The 24,222-nt window shown below is 48.0% G+C and overlaps 1 protein-coding gene across 3 annotated transcripts in view; it reads right to left on the minus strand.

The window, feature by feature from the left end:
- The window catches only part of RIN3 (Ras and Rab interactor 3), a 173,767-nt gene that overhangs the window by 93,037 nt on the left and 56,508 nt on the right, over positions 1–24,222 (minus strand). For all 3 annotated transcript variants that reach the window (XM_032287593.1, XM_032287595.1, XM_032287594.1), the window contains one exon: positions 15,382–15,499. In XM_032287593.1, coding sequence (XP_032143484.1) covers positions 15,382–15,499 — 118 coding nt within the window. The remainder of the gene's footprint in view (positions 1–15,381; positions 15,500–24,222) is intronic.

Raw genomic sequence — 24,222 nt, forward strand, 5'->3', positions numbered from 1 at the left:
TGGCGCGTGCCTGTAATCCCAGCTACTCAGGAGGCTGAGGCAGGAGAATTGCCTGAACCCAGGAGGCGGAGGTTGCGGTGAGCCGAGATCGCGCCATTGCACTCCAGCCTGGGTAACAAGAGCGAAACTCCGTCTCACAAAAAAAAAAAAAAATAAAAAAAATAAAGTGGGTTTCTTGTAGACAGCATATAGTGAGTCTTATTTCTTGATCTACTCTGACAACCTCTCTCTTTTAATTGGTGCATTTGGACCATTAAAACTCAAGGTGATACTGATATTGTTGGATTGACTTCTACCATATTTGTTACTGTTTTCCATTTGTTGTACTTGCTCTTTTGTCCCACGTTTGTCTTCCACTCTTTCTCGGCCTTTTGTAGTTTTAACTGGCATTTTATATGATTCTATTTTGTCCTTTATTAGTTATACTTCTTTTTAAATTTTTTTAATGGTTTCCTAGAGTTTGCAATACACAACAAATCCAAGTCCATTTTCAAATAACACTATACCGCTTCACAGGCTGTGAGGACAGTTGGCTCTCCATATCTGCAGTTTTCACACATGTAGATTCAACCAATCACGGACTGAAAATGTTTGAGAAAGAGGCCAGGTGCAGTGGCTCATGCCTTCCCAGCACTTGGGAGGCCAAGCGAGTGGGTCACGAGGTCAGGAGTTTGAGGCCAGCCTGGCCAACATGGTGGAACACCATCTCTACTAAAAACACAAAAATTAGCCAGGCGTGGTGGTGGACACTTGTAATCCCAGCTATCCCGGAGGCTGAGGCAGGAGAATCACTTGAAACTGGGAGGTGGAGGTTGCAGTGAAGAGGTGACACCATTGTACTTCACCCTAGGGAACAGCATGTCGGACGGATGGAAGGAAGGAATGAAGGAAGGAAGGAAGGAAGGAAGGAAGGAACGAACGAAGGAAGAATATATTCGGGAAAAAAAAATTAGAAATTTTGGCTGGGCATGGTGGCTCATGCCTGTAATCCCAGCACTTTGGGAGGCTGAGGCAGATGGATCACCTGAGGTTAGGAGTTTGAGACCAGCCTGGACAACATGGCGAAACCCCATTTCTACTAAAAACACAAAACATTAGCTGAGCGTGGTGATGCAGGCGTGTCATCTCAGCTCCTCAGGAGGCTGAGACAGGGGAATCTCTTGAATCCAGGAGGCAGAGGTTGCAGTGAGCCAAGATCACACCAACGCACTCCAGCCTGGGAGACAGAGCGAGACTCTGTCTCAAAATAATAAGAGTAGTAATTTAAAAAGCAATACAGTATAACAACTGTTTACAGAGCACTTATATTGTACAGAGTATTACATGCAATCTGGAGGTGATTTAAAGTATTCAGGATGGTGTGCATAGTTATATGCTAACACTGCACCGTTTTTTAAAGAGGCTCAAGTACCTATTGATTTTGGAATTGTGAAGGTGGTCCTGGAATAATCAATCCCCCACAGATACCAAGGAACAAGTGTACCATTTGAAAGGCAAGTCCACTAGCAACAAATCCCATCACTTTTTGTTTGTTTGAGAAGTCTTTATTTTTCCTTCTCTTTTGAAGGACCATTTCACAGGGTACAGAAATCTTGTTTTTTGTTTTTTTTTTTTTCCTTCAACACTAAATATTTCATTCCACTATCTTCTTGCTTGCATGATTTCTGAGAAGTCAGATGTAATTCTTATCTTTGTTCCTCTATAAGCAAGGTGTTTTCCCCGCTCTGCTTTTTTTTTTTTTTTTTTTTTTTTAACAAGACTTTGTCTTTGATTTTCTGTAGTTTGAAAACGGTATGCCTAGGTTAGTCGTTTTGGCATCGACCTCTCTCAGTGTTCACTGACCTTCCTAGCCTGTGGTCAGGTGTCTGATGTTAATGAGGAAGTTCTCAGTCATTACTTTTTCAAATATTTTTTCTGTGCCTTTCTTTTTTCTCCTTCTGGAATTCCCATTATATACCTGTTACACCTTTTGCAGTTGTCCCACAGTTCTTGAATACTCTGTTCTATATTTTTGTTGTTTTTTTTTTTTCTCTTTGCTTTTTTGGTTTTGGTGGTTTCTACCAAGATATTATCATGCTCAGAGATACTTTTCTCAGCCATGTCCAGTCTATTCACAGGCCTATCTAAGGCATTCTACATTTCTGTTACAGTGTTTTTGGTCTCTAGCCTTTCTTTTCGGTTCTTTCTGGGAACTTCTGTTTCTCTGCTTAAATTCCCCAATTGTTCTTGCGTGCTGTCATCTACCTTAGCCATTAGAGCCCTCAGCACCTTAATCATAGTTGCTTTAAATTCTCGGTCTGACCATCCCAACCTCTACCATATGTGAGTCAGTTCTCATGCTTGCCCCCCTCTTCAAACAGTGTTTAATGCCTTTTAATTTGTCTTGTAAGTTTCTCCTGATGGCCAACTGTAATGTACTAGATAAAAAAACTGCTGGCCGGGCGCAGTGGCTCAAGCCTGTAATCCCAGCACTTTGGGAGGCCGAGGCAGGCGGATCATGAGGTCAAGAGATCGAGACCATCCTGGCCAACATGGTGAAACCCCGTCTCTACTATAAATACAAAAAAATTAGCTGGGCGTGGTGGTATGTGCCTGTAGTCCCAGCTACCTGGGAAGCTGAGGCAGGAGAATTGCTTGAATCCAGGAGGCGGGTTGCAGTGAGCCGAGATCACGCCATTGCACTCCAGCCTGGCACCTGGTGACAAAGCGAGACTCTGTCTCAAAAAAAAAATAAATAATAATTGCTATAAACAGGGCTTTAGTGATATGCTGAGAGGTGTTGGGGAGGGGGAGAGTTGTACAGTCCTATGGGTAAGTCTCAGTCTCACTGAGCCTGTGCCTCTGGACTGTTAGCTTCAAAAGTTAAAGTTTTGAAGCTGCAGTTCTCTGCATTCACCTATCAGTCTCTCCAGGAGTTTCTGTTTCAGTTTTTTCCCCCTCTCAGTCGGGCAGGATGGCTAAAATGGGATGAAGTTGTGTATTTCCCTTTCCCAGGCAGGTTAGGCTCTTGTATCAGGCCATTCTTGCGCTGCTATAAAAAAATACCTGCGACTGGGTAACCTATAATGAAAAGAGGTTTCATTGGCTCACGGTTCTGCAGGCTTTATAGGAAGCATGGTGCTGGTATCAGCTCAGTTTCTGGTGAAACCTTGGGGCGCTTTAATTATAGCGGAAGGCGAAGTGGGAGCAGGCACTTCACATGAAAAGCAGGAGCAAGTTAGGCAGAGCGGGAGGATGCTGCACACTTTTAAACAACCAGATCTCACCAGAACTTGTTACTGGGAAGACAGCACTAAGCCATAAGGGATCCACCCGTGACCCAAATACCTCCCACCAGGCCCTACCTCCAGCACTGGGAATTACAATTCAACATGACACAGATCCAAATTATATCAGCTCTGGTTACAAAGTTTCTCCGGGAAGCATACCTTATTGAGAAGGAGGGCTCTGACATATTTCAAAGCTGTTCCTCCTCCCTTCCTCCTGCAGGATGAATAAGGAGATCTTTGATATTCACTGCAGGAACCTGGTCAAGCTACTGATGGTAAAACTCACAAAAATGTTGAGGCCTCTTGAGGACTGGGTTCGCTGGAGTTTTCCCTCAGGCTTGTCCATGGTGAACCTCCACTAGTTCATCGGTTACACACTGGGCTTCCCTCTCTCAGCACTGGTTCCCATGGGAGTCTGTGCTTGTGAGATGCTGCTCTGGCAAGCTGCAGTTCCCTGCATTTGCCTATCAGTCTCTCCAATTTTGGGAACAGTGACTTGGCCTGTGACCCCGCCTTTATAACAGATCCAAGAAGACTTGTTCATTTTTCAGTTTGGTCAGGTTTTTACTTGTTAAGACCAAGTGAGGACTTCAAGTTTCTAACATGCTAGATTGGACAGAACACAGGTTTCCTAACCCTAAATACCCATGTCACGTGGGAAGGGGGGCAATCGGGAATGGAGGAGAGAAAACTAACATTTTATGAGCACCTCCTGTGTGTCAGGCACTGCTGCACAAAGTTTCAGTTAATCACCACTATGATTATGAGCCCATTTCACAGTTGAGGAAGCCAAGGCTTAGTGAGGTAGAGGCTTGAGTAGCATTGCCAAGATCTCACCACTGATGAAAGCTAAGGGGTGGGATTTTAATTTGGATCCATCGGGTTCCAAAGGCCACCCTCTCAGTCCATCCAGATCAGGCCATCTCCTTGCACAAGTGTGAGCTGTTATTAGTCAATTGACCAATGACCCAGTATTTGCTGAACACCTGCAGCATGCCCTACACTCTGGGGGACAATGGATCACAGATGTTGTATGAGACACAAAGCTTCAGCCCAGATGGGGAAAGAAGATGTGACAATACGAAACAGACAATGAAGGATGGGGAACACCTGATGAGCTGAGAGGAGCGGGGTAGACCACCCCAAGCAGAGGAAATGGCACAAGCAAAGGCTCAGAGGTGGGAGTGAACATAATACATGCAAAAGAGAGGGCAGAAATGAAGCAGGGTGGCTCTGGAGGGGGCTGTAGGGACTGTTACTCTTCCAGGGGACTTTGCACTGTGATAACCTGGAGAAATTGCTCTGAACAGGCAAGAACAGGCAAGAAACCATGAAATTTCATTGTGCACCTAAGTAGCCTTGCAGGGACGTCAGAGGGTCAGGGTGAATGTGGGCATGGGGAGGAGGCTGTCAGTCAGAAACAGGTTTACATAGAGCAGGTTCCGCCTCCTCTGCTATTTCAGGATGGCCAGGACAAACTAATTCCCCTACTTCATGGGCTAATGCCTGACATTCCACAATAACATCAATACGAGAGCTTTTATTCCTTCACACTGCCCTGGCAGAGAGCACTACTGTACGGTGGTATTAGTCTTGCACGTGCTAGTACTAGTTTGGTCACTGAGTAGAGAATTTCCAGAGAGGTTTTCAGGGAGGATGGGAGAGGGAGGCAGATACAACCCGAAAGGAAGGTGAGTACCCAGATGCAAATGTTGCCTCTTTTCGTGCTGCTATGGTCGGAATATTGATGCCCCCCTAAATTCCTGTGATGAAACCTAACTCCTGATGCAAGAGTATTAAGGGGTAGGGCCTTTAGGATATTGATTAAGTCATGAAGGTGGAGTCATGAGGGACCCTCATGAATGGAATTAGTGCCCTTATAAAAGTGTGCTGTGGCTTGAATGGGTCCCCTCCAAAATTCAAGTGTTGAAACTTAATGGCCCACATGATGGTGTGAGGAGTTGGGGCCTTTAAGAAGTTATTAGGCCATGAGGGCTCCTCCCACATCGATGAGATTAAGACTCTCATAAAAGAGCTTTCACGCAGCATTCAGCTCTCTGGCTCTTCTGCCTTTGACCAAGCGAGGACACAGCATTCCTCCCTTCCAGAGAATGCAGCTTCACGGCACCATCTTGGATCAGAGAGCAGCCCTCACTAGATAAGAGAACCTGCTGGTGCCTTGATCCTGGACTTCCCAGTCTCCTGAACTGTGAGAAATAAATTTCCATTCTTTATAAATTACCCAGTCTTGGTATTTTGTTAAAGCAGCACAAATAGACTAAGACATGCTAAGTCAAGATTACCCACACCCGGTGCTCTCCTGTGACAGAAGCCCAGAAGGCATGGCAGCCTGGGCCCTGACCCCTCCTGTCATCACTTCCAAAAGAGCGGTGTCTGTGCAGAGGTTCCTGGCCCCCACAACAGTTGAACTGGGCTACTTTCCCAGCTTAGATGTGTTTTCTGCAGCTGCAAGGCCCCTGAAGGTGGCAGTCCAGGCACGCACAGGCTGTGGCCGCCCGCGGTACTAACCCATTTCCCTCATCTCTCCCTTTTCTCTGGCCTCTGAGGCCATGTGTTCTAGATCTTTCTCCATCTCTGCCAAAACTCCTTCTTGTGTCCAATTCTCTCAGTGTAAAACAAACTCCTCCACTGTTTCTATGTTCCTGTTTCCTGGAGAGGCCCTGCTGCGCCACAGACCCTCACAGGCCCCGGCCCACTGAGAGGGCTTCCCTTCTAGTGGGTAATGGCTGCTCCTGGGCCTGCCCCTTACCTTAGCTCCCCAGTCCCGGTTCATAGGCAGCCATGTAGGCCATTGCCTGAGACGGGTGTCTCAAGCTCCTCCCTCCTCTTCCTCTGTCCTGGCAGAGTTACTGTCCTGTTCAGCTCCCACACAGTCAAGCTCTGTTCTGAAGCACCAATATCACAGAGCTACCTCCTGCTCAAAACCTTTGCGTGGCTTCCGACAACACTATAAGCCAAATCTCCAACACCCTGGGGTGGTTGTCAAGGCCTTTCATGACCTGGCCGAATGCCACCTTCTAGCCTCAGCTTTGACTCTACTTCCAATCACCTGTCCCCCAAAAGAGTTCTGCCCTTTACTGATTCTCTTTCCCGCATCTGAGCCCTGATGCAGGCTGTGGTCTCAGCTAACACATCTGTTCCCCAATTTCTCTTTTTCACAAATATCTTCCATCTTCCAAGGCCCAAAGGAGGCCTGGGTGGATTTCCCTGAGAGTCACTGGTTTTGATGACCCAGAGTACATGCCTACATTCTAACATTTAGGACAGTTTGGCCTGTATTTCTGGTTAAGTATGCATGAGTCCATCTCTCCCACTGGTTCAATGCCAAGAACTATGTCTTTGAGCCTGTCATACTGTCTTCCTTCAAAAGCCATTCAACATGTACTTAATTGGTTGCAAAGTCTTTGAAATGTTCAATAACACAGAGAAAGCTCATAATAAGTGAAAAAAAAGAGAAGCTAAGAATGCACCACTATGATTCAAGATCTTTTTTTTTTTTTTTTAAAGAAATTCACCACCAAAGTTTTACAATAAAGTTCTTGGAGTTAAATTATCTCATGATGTATTTTTTTCCTGGCCCAGCTCCAGTGTTGGAGGCTGAAAAGGGGAATGCTGAAAACAGAAAGAAAGAAACTGTGGCTATTTTAGCCAAAACCGCTATGAGTAATAACCAGTGTGAGATAAGAAGAACGAATCAACATCTTACAGGAGCTCTCCAAGAGCAAAGTGTTGCAGGAAATGATGGGTTTTGTGGTATGAACTGCATGCTGCTCAAACTCCACAGCTAATTATAACTGCTAGTATTTATGGTGTACTTACTACATGCAAACTTTTTCCCATAAATGTCCCCATTTCATCCAGGAGACAAAGTTGTGGAGTGCATCCCATGTGCCAGGCAACATGGTCCCAAGCCGCTATATATACACATTGATTGATCTGCTCATCAATCCTCCCAATAGCTGTGTTGCAGATGTTTCCATGTTGCAGATGGGGAAAGTGAAGCAGAGAAATGAAGTAACAAGTCCGATGTCACAAGGTGACAGAGACAGAATTAAGACCTAGAACTGCCAGCCATTCTAAGCCTCATGCTCTCAAAAGAGGTTTGCATTAACAAGAGTACAAGGCTCACCACGATGCAATCAGTACTGCCCTGCTGCTGAAAATTCAAAAACAAAAAATACAAAAATTAGCCAGGCACGGTGGTGTGTACCTGCAGTCCCAACTACTCAAGAGGCAAAGGTGGGAGGATCGCTTGAGCCCAGGAGGTCAAGGCTGTAGTAAGCTGTGATCACACTGCGGTACTCCAGAGCCTGGGTAACAGAGTGAGACCATGTTTTTTTTAAAAACAAAAAACAAAAAACAAAAAAAACCACAGATTAGCTTGGGCAGGATTGCTGAGCAAATCTTCCACTCTAAGGCATGTGATCTTAGGCTAAGTAGTTGAAGTTGACACATTTGTCCCTGGGAAAGGAGCCCATCTCATAGCCAAACGCAGTGAAACCTTGTGCTAATTTGCATTCTTGGTTATCACCACTGGACTGTGGGGACCTTTGAAACTCAGGAAAGCAGACATTCTAGATGAGTCCTCCTATGCAGTGGAGATCTGTGTGCATGGGTGTCAGCATCACTCAGAATGCCTTTGAGTTCTGCTCTTAGGTTTGACCCTTTCACCAGCTGACCCATTATCCTAGAAAGAGATTTGACCTGGATTTAAATCAAATGTAAATCCAGCACTTCAGGAGGCCGGTTTAGACCAGGCTGAACACGAAAGAGAGACCCTATCTCTACAAAAAATTAAAAAAATTACCCAGACACAGTGGCACCCTTGTTGTCCCAGCTACTTGAAAGGCTAAGGCAGGAGGATCGCTTGAGCCCAGGGGGCTGCAGCTGCAGTGAGCTATGATTGTGCCATTGCACTGTAGCCTGGGCAACAGAACAAGACTCTGTTTCAATCAGTCAATCAAACAAGCCAGCCAGCCAGCCAGCCAGCCAGCCAGCCAGGGGAACAGGCAGGGAATGAAGCAGGGCTACCTGGGAAACACGGGGTAAATGGCTCAGATTGTGAGTGCTGGGCAGCTCACTTCCTGTATGGGCATCTGTCACTGTCTCATGGTTCCTCTTCTAGAGATGCGGCCAACTGGCCTTCTTTTTAAAGCAGCCAGCAGAAAAATGCCGTCACTTGAATCTGTCATTGTCACCATCTTCAAAGTTCATGAATGAAAAAGTAGCTGGTATCTTCCTGGCTAGGTGGCTCATTTCAGCCATAAAGGGGCAGGCTGCAGCTCAGCAGGCTTCCTTCCATCCTGGGGCTTGGCCCCTCATCCCATACATCCCCTGCCCCCATGCCTCTTCTGCTGGTACCCTCTCTCTCCACATACATTGGGCCTCTGAGGGGTCCCAGTGAGGCCAAGCAGAGACTCAGACATCTCAAAGTCTTCTTGTCACCTTCATGCAGCAGAGGGGAGAACTGGGGATGCAGGAGAGGGTTAGGCTTGTTCAAAATAGTGGTTACCTGGCCTTGTGGGTCACATGCTTGCAGGAGGATTAGACCTCCTATCCTATTGGAGGCTGGCCTGGCCATGTGACCTGTTTCAGCCAATGAGATGTGAAGAGAAGTGACACCTGCCTTCTCTGAGCGGAACCTTTGAGAACCCTCACGGAATTCTGCCTTCGTTTCCTGCCTAAATGCCCCAGATGGGTGCTGCTCCTTCAGCCTGCACTGCAGTACACACAAGAAGTTGCAAATAGCCTCAGAGGGAGTGAGAAATACAATTGTCCCCTGGTATCTGTGTGGGGTTGGTTTCAAGATTCCCCTCAGAAACCAAAATCTGAGGATATGAAATGGCATAGTATCTGCCTATAATGTAGGCATGTCCTCCTGTATACTTTAAATCAGGAGTCCCCAACTCCCAGACCAGGGAACTGGACCATGGCCTGTTAGGAATCGGGGCGCACAGCAGGGGTGAGCAGTGGGAGGGTGAGCTTCACCACTGGATCTCTGCCTCCTGTCAGATCAGTGGCAGCATTTGATTCTCATAGCAGCAGGAACCCTTCTGTGAACTGTGCATGTGGGGGATCTGGGTTGCAGACTCCTTATAAAAATCTAATGCCTGATGATCTGAGGTAGAACAGTTTCATCCAGAAACCATTCCCCACCCATATGGGGAAAAATGTGGTGCATATACACCATGGAATACTGTGCAGCCATAAAAAGGAATGAGATCATGTTCTTTGCAGGGACATGGATGAAGCTGGTGCCAAAAAGGTTGGGAGCTCTGCTTTAAATCATCTGTAGGTTATTTTTAACACCTAATACAATGTAAATGCTATATAAACAGCTGTTACGCTATTTTAAATTTATATTATTTTGTATTGTTGTGCTGTTATTTTTTATTGTTTTTTATTTCTTTGAATATTTTTGATCTATGTTTGGTTAAATCCGTGGATGTGGAGACCACAGGTATGGAGGACCAACTGCACATTCATTTTACTTTGTGTACACACACGTGTGTGCACAAGCCACTGGGTAGGGTGTTACCACAGCAAGACTAGTCCGAGCTGACTGCTTCAGGGAGTTTCAAGGAAACGCTTAACAAGAAACCAGAGGACAATCCAGGCACATGGAAACAGAAGTGGTCAGAGTGAGTGTTTCTTCTTCAAACAGAGCAGGGTCAGAGATGAAGCTGGCTACCCCTTCGGGGCATCCCCGTGTCTCCTTCCCTTGCCTCAGCTTTGTGTGGGGAGCCCCAACAAAAGGCCCCAGTTTCAAGCCTGGGCTTTTCCCTTGCCCACTTCCCCTTCAGATTATCCTCCCCACAGTCACCGTGGCCACAGTATCTAAAAATCCTAAGCAGTGTAGACACACGAACCCCTCCCAGTGCCCTGTGATGGGGGCACCATCATTATCCCCATCTTACATGCAAGGAAACTGAGGCCTGGAGAGGTACTGTAACTTACACAAGGTCACACAGTCACGAGAAAACAGAGCTGGGATTCAAAAGTCTGTGTGGCTTCCATGGTCTGTTTCAATTGCTATGTCAAGGAAGAAGGCATCGAACAGGAAGAGAGCAAAGAGGCAGGAGCGGCAGATCCACTCGGCAAAAAAACAAGGTATCTGCTGCTTTCTAAATGTTGCCTGGGTGCACACTAGTGGCTGATCTCAGGGGAGTGAGGTTTGGGGAGCAATGGAATAATACAAGGAAACAGCAGGCCAGGTGTGGTGGCTCATCCCTGTGATCCCAACACTTTGGGAGGCCAAGGCGGGCAGATCGACTGAGGTCAGGGGTTTGAGACCAGCCTGGCCAACATGGTGAAATCTGGTTTCTACTAAAAAACAAAATTTAGCTGGATGCAGTGGTGCACCCCTGTAGTCCCAGCTACTCAGGAGGCTGAGGCTAGAGAATTGCCTGAATCCAGGAGGTGGAGGTTGCAGTGAGCCAAGATCACATCCGTCACACCAATCACACGAGTGCACTCCAGCCCAGGTGACAGAGCAAGAGTCCATCTCAAAAAAGAAAAGGAAAGAAAAGAAACAGCAAAACCACACACACACAAACTTACGGATGACACCTGTGTATTTATAGTAAATGTACAAGAACGATGATGGAAAGTTACATGAAAGATTTTTGGTTTTCATCATATTTTCAGCAAATTGAGCACTGAATTTTTAAACGTTTAAAAATGGAAAGTGAGATTTGGCCACATGGCCCTGGGAGGAAGAAAGAACCCATAGAAGTAGGCTGGCTGTCTCTGTCTCTGGGTGGTCCGATTCGTCCCTTAGGCTTAAAAAAATTCTTTGCTTGACCAAAGTTGAGTCAGGCTCCTGAAACTTCTCCTAGGCCCATCTGTACCTCCTAAAATCCAGTTTTAGCAAGAATCCTGCTTTGTTGGTTTAGAACCCCCCTCCGATCTTTGATATCTGACCACTATCGCTATCTGATCAGTTTTCCGTTCCTCCCCCATCCCCTGAGGTGCTGTCTGATCACCCCACCTGCCTTCAGCAAGAATCCTGTTGGGTCAGTTTCGCCAGAATCCTCCCTACTCTTCATGTTTTCCCTTAGAGATTTTCCGTCCACTGCCTCCGACCCTGCTCCTTGGCTCTAACCCCCACTTGCCCATGCTGTATTCGGAGTTGAGTCAGTTCTACACCCAGGTCTCTTTGTTGTTATTGCGACAGTTCTGAGCAAATCCTGTTTTTACTGCTTTAACTACCATCCAGCTCTGGTTTTTCATTGGTGTCTAATGGGAAATAAGACATGAAACCAGATACGATGTCCTGGTTTCTAGGGGTGTCACTGGGCTGGAGAGACAGTGGAGTGGTGACCCTGGGGCTGGGCGGGGAGGTGGGGAAGGAGCGCGGTGCAAAGGATGACTGCAGAACTTCCAGACAGGCTGCCGGTCCGGCCTGATGTGCCTTTCCTCCAAGAAGCCTTCCTGGCCACCCTGGGCGTAAACAGCACTCCCTGCTCAGGCTACTAACAGGTAACATGCTCAGCTCATCATAACCTCCACTGTCACCTACTTTCCCAATGTTGGTGTGGAAATTCAAGAGCACAGTTGGCTCTTGGGTTTCTAAAAGTTATAGGCAACTGGCAGGTGGCAGCCGAGTCCCTGAAAGCCTGGCCGGTCTTACTAAGAGACAGGTCTGTACCCTCCTGGCCTCTATTATCTCTAATAGATAGGCGATAGTCCTGTCTCCCTGGAGACCATTAGCACACCCAGGGGCTGTGTGGCCCCAGAGGCACCTGCTAAGAAGGCGGGGCCCTGGCCAAATGGGAAGGGACCTAGGTTCTTGGAGAGCAGTGGATGCCCCAAACAGCCCTACCTCTTCTGCTGTCATCACATGGTGCTGTATACTTGTTCTGGGAAAACGGTCACTCTCCTCCTTGAGAACCCCACACTTTCTTCCCTGCTGGACTCCACAGGATGGAGGGGTCATTCAAGTTAGCTGTATGAATGAACAATCTTTGCCCCAACCCCATACTCCCTATCCTTACTACCCATGGATCAGGCTTCTAGCAGTTCAAAGCCCAGGTGCTGTTCCTTTTCCTGGGCACATGGCTGGACCCAGTTTCCCTTGCAGTTAGGTGTGATCATGTGGCCAAGTTCTAGCCAATGGAATGTGGGCACAGGTGACACACCCACTCCCAGGCCTTGGCAGGAAGACCAGACCACAGCCTTCTCCATGCTGCTTCCCCCTTCCAGCCTACTGGCTTGGAGTCAGTCCCAGGAAACTGGAGGCTGCACGCTAAAGGTGGCAGAGCCTCTTCTTCCATTGGGGTCCCTGTTCCTTCCCCACTGGCCAGGATTCCTGCCTGTGAGTGGGAAACCAGCTCCTGGGTTTAAGCCATTATGCTGGTTCTTGCAGCAGCTAGTTAATTATCTACGCTCACATGTTCCCCATAGCATGCCTCTCCATCTGCCAGTCACCCTGGATGGTTACTTATCATCCCCTCCCTCCACCTGAAGTGAGCTCCGAGAGGCAGTAAACAGTGCCTGGCATGGAGGGGGCACTCCGTAAGTCTCTGATGAACACATATGAATGCGTGAGTTGTGTTTTATCCATTCTGCGGGGCTCTGGGTCTCTGCAGAAAGACCTCCTTACAGCAGGAAAAGCAATCTGCTTCTGGATTCCCTTCCTAGTCCACTTTAAGGGCTAGAAGATTAACCTTCAACTGAACTATTAGACTCACCTTCATGTCTCAGCCTGGGTGCTTCCTCCTCTTAGACACCCTCCTGAACCCTCCCCACAGTGACCTGCATCCTCTGTGCTCCAGCCAGAGGTCCCTTTGCAGTAACACCTGCTACACTGCACAGCGAGTGATGTCTGTCTCCCACACCAGCATGTTCCCTCCTTCCAACCAGACCTGGAGGCCCCTGAGGCCAGGAACTCTGTCTTCTTCCTCTTTGCATCTTCCCAGTGTCAGGAACACATGTTTCTTGAGAAGCAAACACTTGAGAATATTTAATGAGTCTTCTTAACGGTTGTCACTCTGCTGCTAGCTGGGGTAAAAAGCTCCCCTCAACACCCTAGATCCATTTACAAGAAATGTAAGCCAGTGCTTGGAATATTCTATAGATTCTTCTAACAGGCTTTCTGGATCTGGATGCCTGGCATGTATACACATAGCCATTGAAACCACCTTTGCAAAAATTATGAAGAAGAAATTATGACAATGAAAGAGATCTGACCCAACCAATTCCACCTTGCTTTTAACCTCCAAACTGCCATTGTTCACTTCTGAGCATAGGCCGAACTAACTTTGGGAGGAATTCAGTTTACTGTTTAACTTTGAAACAAAGATGGTAATGGCCTCTCCCCAAAACAAACCTCCTCCTTGCCTGGGGACCAGACCACCTTTATAAAACTAACAAATTAGCCACAAAATTAGAAATTATGGGCCGGGTGTGGTGGCTCACGCCTGTAATCCCAGCACTTTGGGACGCCAAGGAAGGTGGACCACCTGAGGTCAGGAGTTTGCGACCAGCCTGACCAACATGGTGAAACCCCATCTCTACTAAATACAAAAACTTAGCTGGACATGGTGGTGCATGCCTGTAGTCCCAGTTACTTGGGAGGCTGAGGCAGGAGACTCACTTGAACCTGAGAGGCAGAGGTTGCAGTGAGCTGAGATTGCACCATTGCACTCCAGCCTGGGCAACAAGAGTGAAACTGTGTCTCAAAAAAAAAAAAAAAGATTAGAAATTATGGCTCAGGAGTCACGTAGCCAGAGGCCACAAGTTCACTAATGTCCCTAATTGCTCCTGTAGATAATGTTACTATTAGAAAACCTGAGATTGGTGTCTGAGGTCTGCATCCTTTCTTACGGATCACCTGGTGCTAGCCACCCAGACCAGTAAACTGGCTCATCTGGTCTCGTGGCCCCCACCCAGGAACTGACTCAGTGCAAGAAGACAGATTCAATTTCCTGCGATTGCATCCCTGACCCAAACAATCAGCATTCCCTCTCCCTATCCCTGCTACCTAAAAAAAACTCTAGCCTCCAAATTTCCAGAGCGGCTGATGTGAGCAATAATAAAACTCTGTCTCCTGTTTAGCTGGCTCTGTGTGCATCAAACTCTTTCTCTGTTGCAGTTCCCATCTTGATAAATAAAGCCTATCTGGGCAGAGCGGAAGAAGCACCCACTGAGTGCACCACACCATGCAAGGAGGAGGAAGCTGGCATAGATGGGAGCCTAGCAGTCCACAGGGCCCCAAACCCAGTGACACTGCATTACCAGAACAAACCTGCCCTAGACATTTTCCCACGGAGGCCCATGCCTACTTCCAGCAGCACTGTGCTCACACAGGACTTTTGTCCTTTTTTTTTTTTTTGAGACAGGTCTCCCTGTCACCCAGGATGGAGGGCAGTGGCACAATCATAGCTCACTGCAGCCTTGCCCTCCCTGGCTGAAGCCATCCTCCCACCTCAGCTTCCCAAGTAGCTGGGACCACAGGTGCATGCCATCATGCCTGGCTAATTTATTTTACTTTTTGTAGAGATGAGGTCTTTCTACATTGCCCAGGCCAGTCTCCAATTCCTGGGCTCAAGGGATCCTCCTGCCTCCGCCTTCCGAACTGTTGGGATTATAGGCACGAGCCATCAAGTCTGGCCCACATTTGTGTCTTTCAAAGTGTTTGTCTATTTGACACTCACAAAAGCTCTGTGACTGTTATGTTCATTTGACACAAAACTGAGGCTCAGAAAGATTCAGTGACTTGTTTGGGATCCTGGATTGAGTATGTGCTGAGCTGACACTAGGACCCAAGAGCACAGACATGTCATCTCCTTTTCTTCTCTTTCTCCAGCGTCCCTGCGCTGAGCTATCAGGAGGAAACCTCACCATGGCCATGAGAACACAAAGCCAACCAGCTGCGATGAGAGTGAGCGGAAATTCACACTGACATTGGAGTGACGAACCGAGTTCAAAACAAGTCAGGTCAAGTAACTTCAGCGACTGAAAGCTTTTCCCCCTTCTAATTTTAAACACCATCAGTGCATGGAGGAGAGCCTGTGGTTAGAAGGCGCAGCCTCTCTGCTGCTGCCGCTGCTGTGTGGTCAAAGTAAAAACTGAGAAGATGGGTACTTACTCGACTTTTCTTCCTTAATGGTGTATTCGAGCACCTCGGCCAAGCTCTCGTTCAGGGAAGGAAAGTGGACACAGAGTACCAGGTGTTTTGAGCTGCTGTCCCGGCGGACCAGAAACATCTGAAATCAAAGAAGGGGACAGAGCTCCGTGAATCAAAGATTTGGGTGAAGGTGAGGAGGACAGCAATGAGATCAAAGTCATCTGGAAGGTTCCTGGAATGAGGGAGGCAGGCTAGGGAGGTCAAGAACACCCCAGGGGCACTGGGAATTCTGCCCCAAGAGACTTGTATCACCTAGAGCATGTCCACATTGAGGCTCCTGCACCCTCAGATTCTCATCTGCCCACTGAGGGGTACAATTACATCAATGTTTCTGTAAGGGTATTGGAGACACAGAGTCCACGGCAGGGGTAAGATCTTAAAATTCCTATCCCACTGCCTCAAGATGCTGGTTCTGTAAGGGGGCTGCAATCAGCTGGCTCTGATGTGGGTGGTCCTGAGTCCACACTCGGGAAAGCTCTAATGCACGGGAGTCAGGCTGAATTTCAACTCTCATCCCAGCATACGCTCTGGGGGAGGCTGTTGGAAACAATCACAGATATTAGTCAATTCACACCTTTTCCCCCCCCGAAAAAATAAAAATAGCTCATACTTAATACAGCGCTCTCTCTGTGACAGGAGCTGTTATGACACTCCACATATCGTAACTTGCTCCATCCTCTCCATCACCCCATGACGTGAGTTTTATTATTATCCCCATTTTACAGATGAAGGAACTGAGGTACTCTCTGATTGTAACAGGACGCTCCCTCCTCAAGCTGGTGTAATGACTGACTGAGTTAATGCCCATAAGGGCTTGGCCCACAGGACATGCTCTGGAAGATGATGCTGGCCAAGGTCTCACGGCTGTAAGGGAAGAACTAGATTCGGCCTCTGGACACTGGTGTCAACGGTTGGGACCTCCATGCTACCAGGCCTCTGCAGCAGACCCCAAATCCTGCGCAGGAAGACTTGCTTCTGCTGTGGGTTTACTCTCTTCTGATAAAACCATGCCTCTAGGCCCTGAGGATGCAGCTGTGCTCTAGAAACCAAGCACTGGCTGAGGTCTCACGCAGAGCCAGCATGTTCACGGACACTCACTTCTACTTCTCATGCTTTGAGCAATGATTCTGCTCCAGTGAGGGTCCTGAGGGCAAGCACGGGGAGTGAGATTCTGCTGCTTTTTACAAACTCTGCTGTTTTAAAATGTCCTTTGAGTCTCGGCAGGTCCCAGGAAGCTCATCCCTCCTGTCCAGGTGACACCTTCTGGAATCTCCCCAGCCTCCTGTGGCACAGCTTCCCCAGGAAGGGGGAGGGGGCATCTCTCGATAGGGGCAGGACTTGGTCAGTGTCTTCCCCTCCCAGCTCCTGTCTTGACCCCACCCCTGGAGCTTAGGCTTCTCCCACTCGGCCCCAAACTTCTGGGCTAGAGTTTGGAAAACTAGGTGTCTGGCCAAGGCTGCTGAAGAAAGGCTGGGGAGCAGGGACACTGGGACATCTGTGTCACAGATGTTTGAACCAGAGTGACCTCATCTCGAATACGGGCTGGGTAAAATGAGGCTGAGACCTGCTGGCCTGCATTCCCAGGAGGTCAGGCATTCTAAGTCACAGGATGAGACGGGAGGTTGGCACAAGTTACAGGTCACAAAGACCCTGCTGTTAAGGCAGGATGTGGTAAAGAAGCTGGTCAAAACCCACCAAAACCAAGATGGCGACCAAAGTGGCTGCTGGTCATCCTCATTGCTCATTATGTGCTAATTATAATGCATCAGCATACTAAAAGACATTGCCACCAGTGCCATGACAGTTTATAGATGCCACCGCAACGTCAGGAAGTTACCCTACATCTAAAAAGGGAGGAACCCTTAGTTCTGGGAACTGCCGGCCCCTTTCCTGGAACACTCATGAACAATCCACCCCTTGTTTAGCAAATAGTCAAGGAATAACCATGAGCATGCTCAGTCGAGTGTGAGTATGAGACAGTACACCAGGAGAGAGCAGCCATTCTTTTGTTTTCTTTACTTCTCTAATAAACTTGCTTTCACCTTATTCTGCGGGCTTGCCCAAATTCTTTCTTGTGTCAGATCTAAGAATCTTCTCTTGGGGTCTGGATCGGGAGCCCTTTCTGGTAACATGAGGACAAGGACCCAAGCATAGATGATACCCCAAATTCTGCTGCCATTATACTGATTACTAACATTACTATATTGCTGTGTCATCATAATCATTGTTATTCTATAGTTGTTATACATAATTGTTAATAAAATATTATAACCACGTTGCTATTACTAATAGCCTCCCTGGTCTACCCCAAACCCAAACACCAGTGCATTAGATTCTATGATCTCCTTAATTCTCCTATTAAACCTATGGGGAGACACTATAGTTATCCCCATTTTATAGATGAGGAACCTGAGGCAGAGAGGCAAGTAATGCTCATGATCACAGGGCTGTAAGTGCTGGAGCTGAGACCTAAAGCTCAGGACCACCCTGGGAGCTTAAGCCTCTCCCACTCCAACCCTAAGCTGCTGGGCTAGAGTTTGGAAAACCAGGTGCCTGGCCAAGGCTGCTGAAGAAAGGCTGGATAGCAGGGACACTGGGACATCTGTGTCAAAGGTGTTTGAAGCAGAGTGAGCCCGTCTGGAATAGGGGCTGGGTTAAATAAGGCAGAGACCTGCTGGCCTAGATACTGAGCGCTCAATTTTGCCTCCATTTGGCTTAGAGAGGGTGGCCCTGCGGCTTAAGATCCTGGTCTCCGTGAGAGTGTGTGGTCCTTCCAGAGCAGCAGCACAATGAATCATTAGTCACTGAACTCAGGTTAGAAATGAGTCTTTAGCAGCCCCTCTCCTCCAGCAGAGCAGGGTGGAGAGAGAATTAGATCTAGGAGCAACAGGAGGAGATGGAAGGGGTACTCCTGGTGATACAGGAGCTAAAAAGAAATTATTTAGGCCGATAGTGAGGGTAAGAGTCCTCTGCAGAGCTTCTCTTTTAACAAAAAGCAGCCCCCAAATCATTTAGTTTCTAGTAAAGAGCAGCCTGAAAAATCAAGCTACAAACATAGACAAGCAAGCTAGAAGCTTGCAGGGGTGAATGCTGGCAGCTGTGCCAGTAGAAAAGGGCTACCTGGAAGCCAGCTATGTTCAACATGGAGGCTCCAACTTCCATCTTCTTTGTCACCATGCTTACAGTAGAAAAACAGGCAACCTGGCCCCAGACAGGTAGAGACCATCTGCATAATAAAAGATTAGCGTGGGCAGCCAGCTTCTTCGAGTGCATGCAAATGACACACCTATCCAGCCAATCTCTGCTGCCATATGTAAATCAGATACCACCTCCTCAAGCTCATCTATAAAACCTCCTGCACTTCACCATGGACTGGAAGACCAGTTCAGGACCCCCTCTGTCTGCAGGAGAGAGCTTTCCTCTTTCTTTTGCCTATTAAACCTCCGCTGTTAACCTCATTCCTTGTGTGTCCATGTCCTTTATTTCCTTGGTGTGAGGCAACGAACTCAGGTATTACCCCAGACAAATGACACTGCTTTACTGGGGGTGGAAAGGCGAGGCAGGCAGGGGTGGGGGTGTTGTCTGCATGGAAGGTGGTCCTGCTTACCTCTAGATGCCTCTAGAAGCTTACCTCTAGATGCATCTGCCAGCCCTGGCGCTTACCTCTAGATGCCTCAGCTTACCTCTAGATGCTTCTGCCAGCCCTGGCGTTCTGCTCAGAGGCTCAGAGACAAGCCTTAGCTCCTGCCAAATCCTCACCCTACCTGGAGTTGCAGCATCACTGAACTAGTGCATTCACCTGAAGCTGAACTGACCCCAGGACATGGTGTCTTTCAAATAAATGTTGTTGCTTTGCCTCTGGAGGTTCAAGGTCTAGCTGTCTCCTTGCACAGTAGGCCCATGGGAATGAGCAGCGTGTGAGGGAATCTTAGTGTGTGTGTGGGTGAGTGTGGTATGGTAAGACAGAAACACATAGCCAGTCTTTTTACCCAATCCTGGCACAGAGCTTCGAAAACCCTTGGAATTTCCTGAGAGATCAGAGTGTCTTTTATTATTCATAATAAACCCCTTTTGACCTTACCTGAGTTTCTGCTATTAGACAGGAACTCCTGGTGGAAACTTAGATTCAAGGGAGGGGCTGGCCACAGGAAGACTAAATACCTGCTTAGAGGGTTGGAGCCTTCGGTCCCACCTGTGACCTCCAGAAGGGTGACAGGTACTGGAGACTGAGTTCAATCACATGGCCAAAGATTTAATCAATCACCCCTCTGAAATGAAACCTCTGGATGTTCTGGCTGGTGAACACAGATGTGCTGGGGGGAAGATGCACCCAGCTTCTAGGAGTGTTAGCTACCTGGATGTGTCACCAGCCTTGGGATTTTTTGGAGCTGCCCTCACCCTCTTATTTTGTTTTGACATTCTCCTAAATCTAATAACCCGATTCGTCTCCAGGTGATCCTCAGTGAGAGATGCTGTCTCCTCAATATTCAAGGGTCACTCTTCTGGCAGGGCACAGTGGCTCATGCCTGTAATCACAGCACTTTGGGAGGCCGAGGTGCGTGGGTCACCTGAGGTCAGGAGTTCAAGACCAGCCTGGCCAACACGGTGAAACCACATTTCTACTAAAAATATAAAAATTAGTCAGGTATAGTGGTACACACCTGTAATCCCAACTGCTCAGGAGGCTGAGGCAGGAGAATAGCTTGAATCTGGGAGGCAGAGGATTCCACCCTGGGCGACAGAGCAAGTCTCTCTCTCTCTCTCTCTCTCTCTCTCTCTCTCTCTCTCACACACACACACACACACACACGCACACACACGCACACACACGCACACACACACACAAAAGGTCATCCTTCCACAGGAGACCCATATACTTCCCATCAGTAGGACATGACAGAGGCAAAATCCTGCCTATATCCCTTGGACTTGGCTGGATACCACTTTCACCAACCCACGGAGCCACCTGTCCTGACAGCTAGCAGAGGCCAACACCCACAGAACCACCCCCACTGTCCCTCTCTCTAACTGCAGGAAGCAGTTACAGAAGACCGACCATCCATTTTCCCCAAGGAACTCGGGTCTTGGACTCTTGAGGGGGAAATGTTACAGTAGGTAGTCAGACAGGAGCAGTGCAGGAGAGTCCCCCTCCCCCTACCCGGAATGTCAGGCAACCGTCAGATGTGATGGGCAGGTGGTTATTAACTGTCTCTCTAAAATAATAATTAGTTGCGGCTGGCACACCAGGGAAACGGTCTCCCAGTAGAAAAAACCTGAAAACCCATGATCAGCATCTTCTCGATAACATCTCACAAGCTGCGCCAGTGGGCTCAAGCATGAGCACTAAGAGGAAAAAGGGCAGAGCGTAACTGGTATAGGACCTTATTCTAGAAACACTGGACTGGTAAGGCAAGAACACCTCCATTGAGCATGTGCACAACTCCAGTAAACACACTGCGCATGTGACCCCTCCCAGGCTCTGGCAGACCACTGCGCACACGGACAGCCCACCCCAAGGGAAGAAGCCCACTCCAAGACTCAGGGCAGAAGGGATGCAAGACCCTGGAAGCATGCCAACACTGAAAACCCTAAGGCAAAGATCAAACCGTGCACGTGATCTCAAGCCACCGGCCTGGCCCTCTTCCATGTGTAATTTCCTTCCTTTTGTTCCTGCTTGAAAGCTTTAATAAACTTTCACTCCTGCTCAAAAACTTGCCTCAGTCTCTTACTCTGCCTTACACCCCCTTGGTTGAATTCTTTCTTCTGAGGAGTCAAGGACTGAGGATGCTGCAGACCCACATGGACTCCCCCTGCTAATAGGAGGAGAAGTGATGAGGACTCTGCAGCTGCGCTGCCCCAGGCCTCATCCTATGTGCCTTTTCCATTTGGTGGTTCCTCTGTTGTATCCTTTATACAAAACTGTAACTGGAGGTACAACACTTTGTGAGTCTTTATGTTGTCCTATCAGATTATCAAACTTGAATGAGGATCATGGGAACTCCCGAATTCGAAGCCAAATTGGACAGGAGTGCAGGTAGCCTGGGAAGCCCACTCGTGGCTGGCATCTGAAGGAGGAGCAGCCCAAGGGGTCTGCACTAACTCTGGGTAGTGTCCAAATTGTTGGACACCCAGCTGGTATCAGAACACTGTAAGTGAGTGTGCATGTGTCTGTGTGTGTGTGTGTGTGTGTGTGTGTGAGTGTGGGTGAAATTAAATCATTCACACTTAAAATAATTGGGACTTAAAGCTGTTGGAACTTCACATTATTCAGAGCCTTGGGAGGAATGTGGCTACACTACCCGAGTCATGCTGCAGGCAACAGGAACTTCTACAGCCGATTTCCTGTAAATAATTAAGACCAAACAGCAGCAGAGATAAGACTCCCTCAGAACACTCTCCTTCTTACAGAGTATTAAAAGCAAAACCTTAGACCAATTAAATTTAACAGAATTTAATTGGGCAAAGAATAATTCACAAATCAGGCAACTCCTGAACCAGATTAGGTTCAGAGAGACTCTGGCATAGACACGTAGTGGAAGATTTATGGACAGAAAAAGGAAAGTAATGGACACAAAAATGGAAGTGAGCTACAGAAACAGCTGGATTGGTTACAGCTCGACATTTGCCTTATGTGAACACCCTTTGACCAGTTGGCCACCTCTGACTGGCCAAGACTCAGTGATCGCTGCAAGGGTAGTTTACAGTCCGTTTACACCTCCAGTTAGGTTACGGTTCATCTAGAGAAACATTTAGGCAGAACTTAAAATATGTAAGGAGGCAGTGTTAGGCTAAACTTAATTTAACTGGAGTAATAAGTAACCTTCCCAGGATGTAGCAATCTGTAAGCAATCAAGTCACTGGGGCACGAAGTGGTTTCATATGGAAAATGTCATCCTGCTAAAACTTCTCTGTCTCTGCCTGTATAAGTAAAACTGTAACTTCACCTTGAACGTTGGCCTCGTTCATTTACAGTCGGTGTCTCCTGGGTGGCTACCCTCAAGTTTTGTGCTAGCATAAACACCATACCTAATCACATTTTCTGAATGTCATCTTTCTTTTTTTTTTTTTTTTTTGAGACAGAGTCTTACTTTGTCACTGAGGCTGAAGTGCAGTAGCACGATCTCAGTTCACTGCAACCTCTGCCTCCAGGGTTCAAGTGATTCTCCCGCCTCAGCATTCTGAGTAGCTGGGATTATAGGCATGCACTGCCACACCTGGCTAATTGCTGTATTTTTGTGGAGATGGGGCTTCACCATGTTGTCCATTCACCATGTTGGCCAGGCTGGTCTCCAACTCCTGAACTCAAGTGACCCACCCACCTTGGCCTCCCAAAGTGTTGGGATTACAGGCATGAGCCACGGTGCCCGGCCTGAATGTCATTATTTAAGGTTGACAGTGTGTGAGTGTGTGAGTGTGTGTGTGTGTGTGTGTATGTGTGTGTGTGTGTGTGTGTGTGTGTGTGTGTGTATCTGCAGCAAGGGAACTCTGGGGTGCCTACAGGGCCTCCCTGCTGAGCGGAACATGGAAAGAAAGGCAGAGCAGAAGCCAGTGGTACTCCTGGGAAGGCAAATTCTGACCCCTGACTCCAAGCCAGGGCAGGAGCTGAGGCTGGAGGCTCTTAAATTGCAACCAAACTGCAGATTTCTGTCCACACCGGGAAAGTGCTCTCTTTGTGGTGCACCTGTTGGGGACACACACCCAGGTCACTGGTTAGAAGCACAGGCACATGGCAGGGCTGCCCCATCTTTAGGTGTCAGGAATGGCACAGGAAGGAAGGCCAGTGTTTTTCAAACTGCAGGTCATGATCCATTAGTGTGAATGCCACCCAACCTTTCTTTTTCCAGGATGAAACAGAAGAAAATAAAATAGAAGTCCCTTGCCTACAATAAGGGTAGACTTCTTGTTGGAGGGTGCAGATCTCCACAGCCCAGGGTCACACAGTACGACACATATTTTTTACTCTATTGATGGTTACTTTCTCCCCTTACTCTTTTGACCCCTCCTCCCCAGTCCCCACTGATCTGTCCCTAGGGTGACTGGCATGACAAATTCTGGTTGCTGTTTTCAACTAGGCTGACCTTCGATGGTGCTCTGCACCGAATTGGCTCTTTCACAGCCAGCCCATAGCTATTTCTAGGTTTTCTCACTTTGTTCAGACATGAACCCTGTTCTCCATCCTCACATTCCAAGAGAGAAAGAAAAAAAGGCAGAAGCCCTCAGAGGGAGCTCCTCCAGCTGGGGGCAGGCCCACAAACTATGTATTTCTTCCTGGGCTCCCAGATGGCCCTGAGCGGCCAGGTATCAGCCCTGTGACTCTGAGTGATTGTATGGCTTCCCTGAGCCTCCGGGTTCTAGTCTGTAAATGGCAGTGGCAACACCTGCCACCACCCAGCAGAAAGAAAAAATGAAACCAAGGCCCTGCCTCTCTGGTTGGAAGATGTATGGAGAAGTTGCAGAGGAAAGCACCCAACAGGACGCTCACTGAGGACCGTGCTCCACTCACCCAACCTGCAGCTGGCTTTGCCCTTTTGTCTCCCAGTCTCAGGCTTCACCTAGACCTGGGGGTCTGTCCACCATGTGTGTTTATTGTGAAAAAGAATCAGAAGGGATTACCTGACCCCAGAAGAGTTGAAACTTACAGATCCAGGGCAAAAGGAGGCAAATACAAGATGATAAACTAAAGAGAGAGTGGTTCAAATCCACAGTACAAGCCAGAAGTTCAAATGGTGGCTAGCGTGTGCACACTGGGCCAGGCGCCTTACATGTGGTATCACTCAGTCCTCCCCAGAGCCACACAGACGG

Source organism: Sapajus apella, unplaced genomic scaffold, assembly GCF_009761245.1.
Source record: "Sapajus apella isolate SASKATOON/1434 unplaced genomic scaffold, GSC_monkey_1.0 scaffold20, whole genome shotgun sequence".
Taxonomy (NCBI): domain Eukaryota; kingdom Metazoa; phylum Chordata; class Mammalia; order Primates; family Cebidae; genus Sapajus; species Sapajus apella.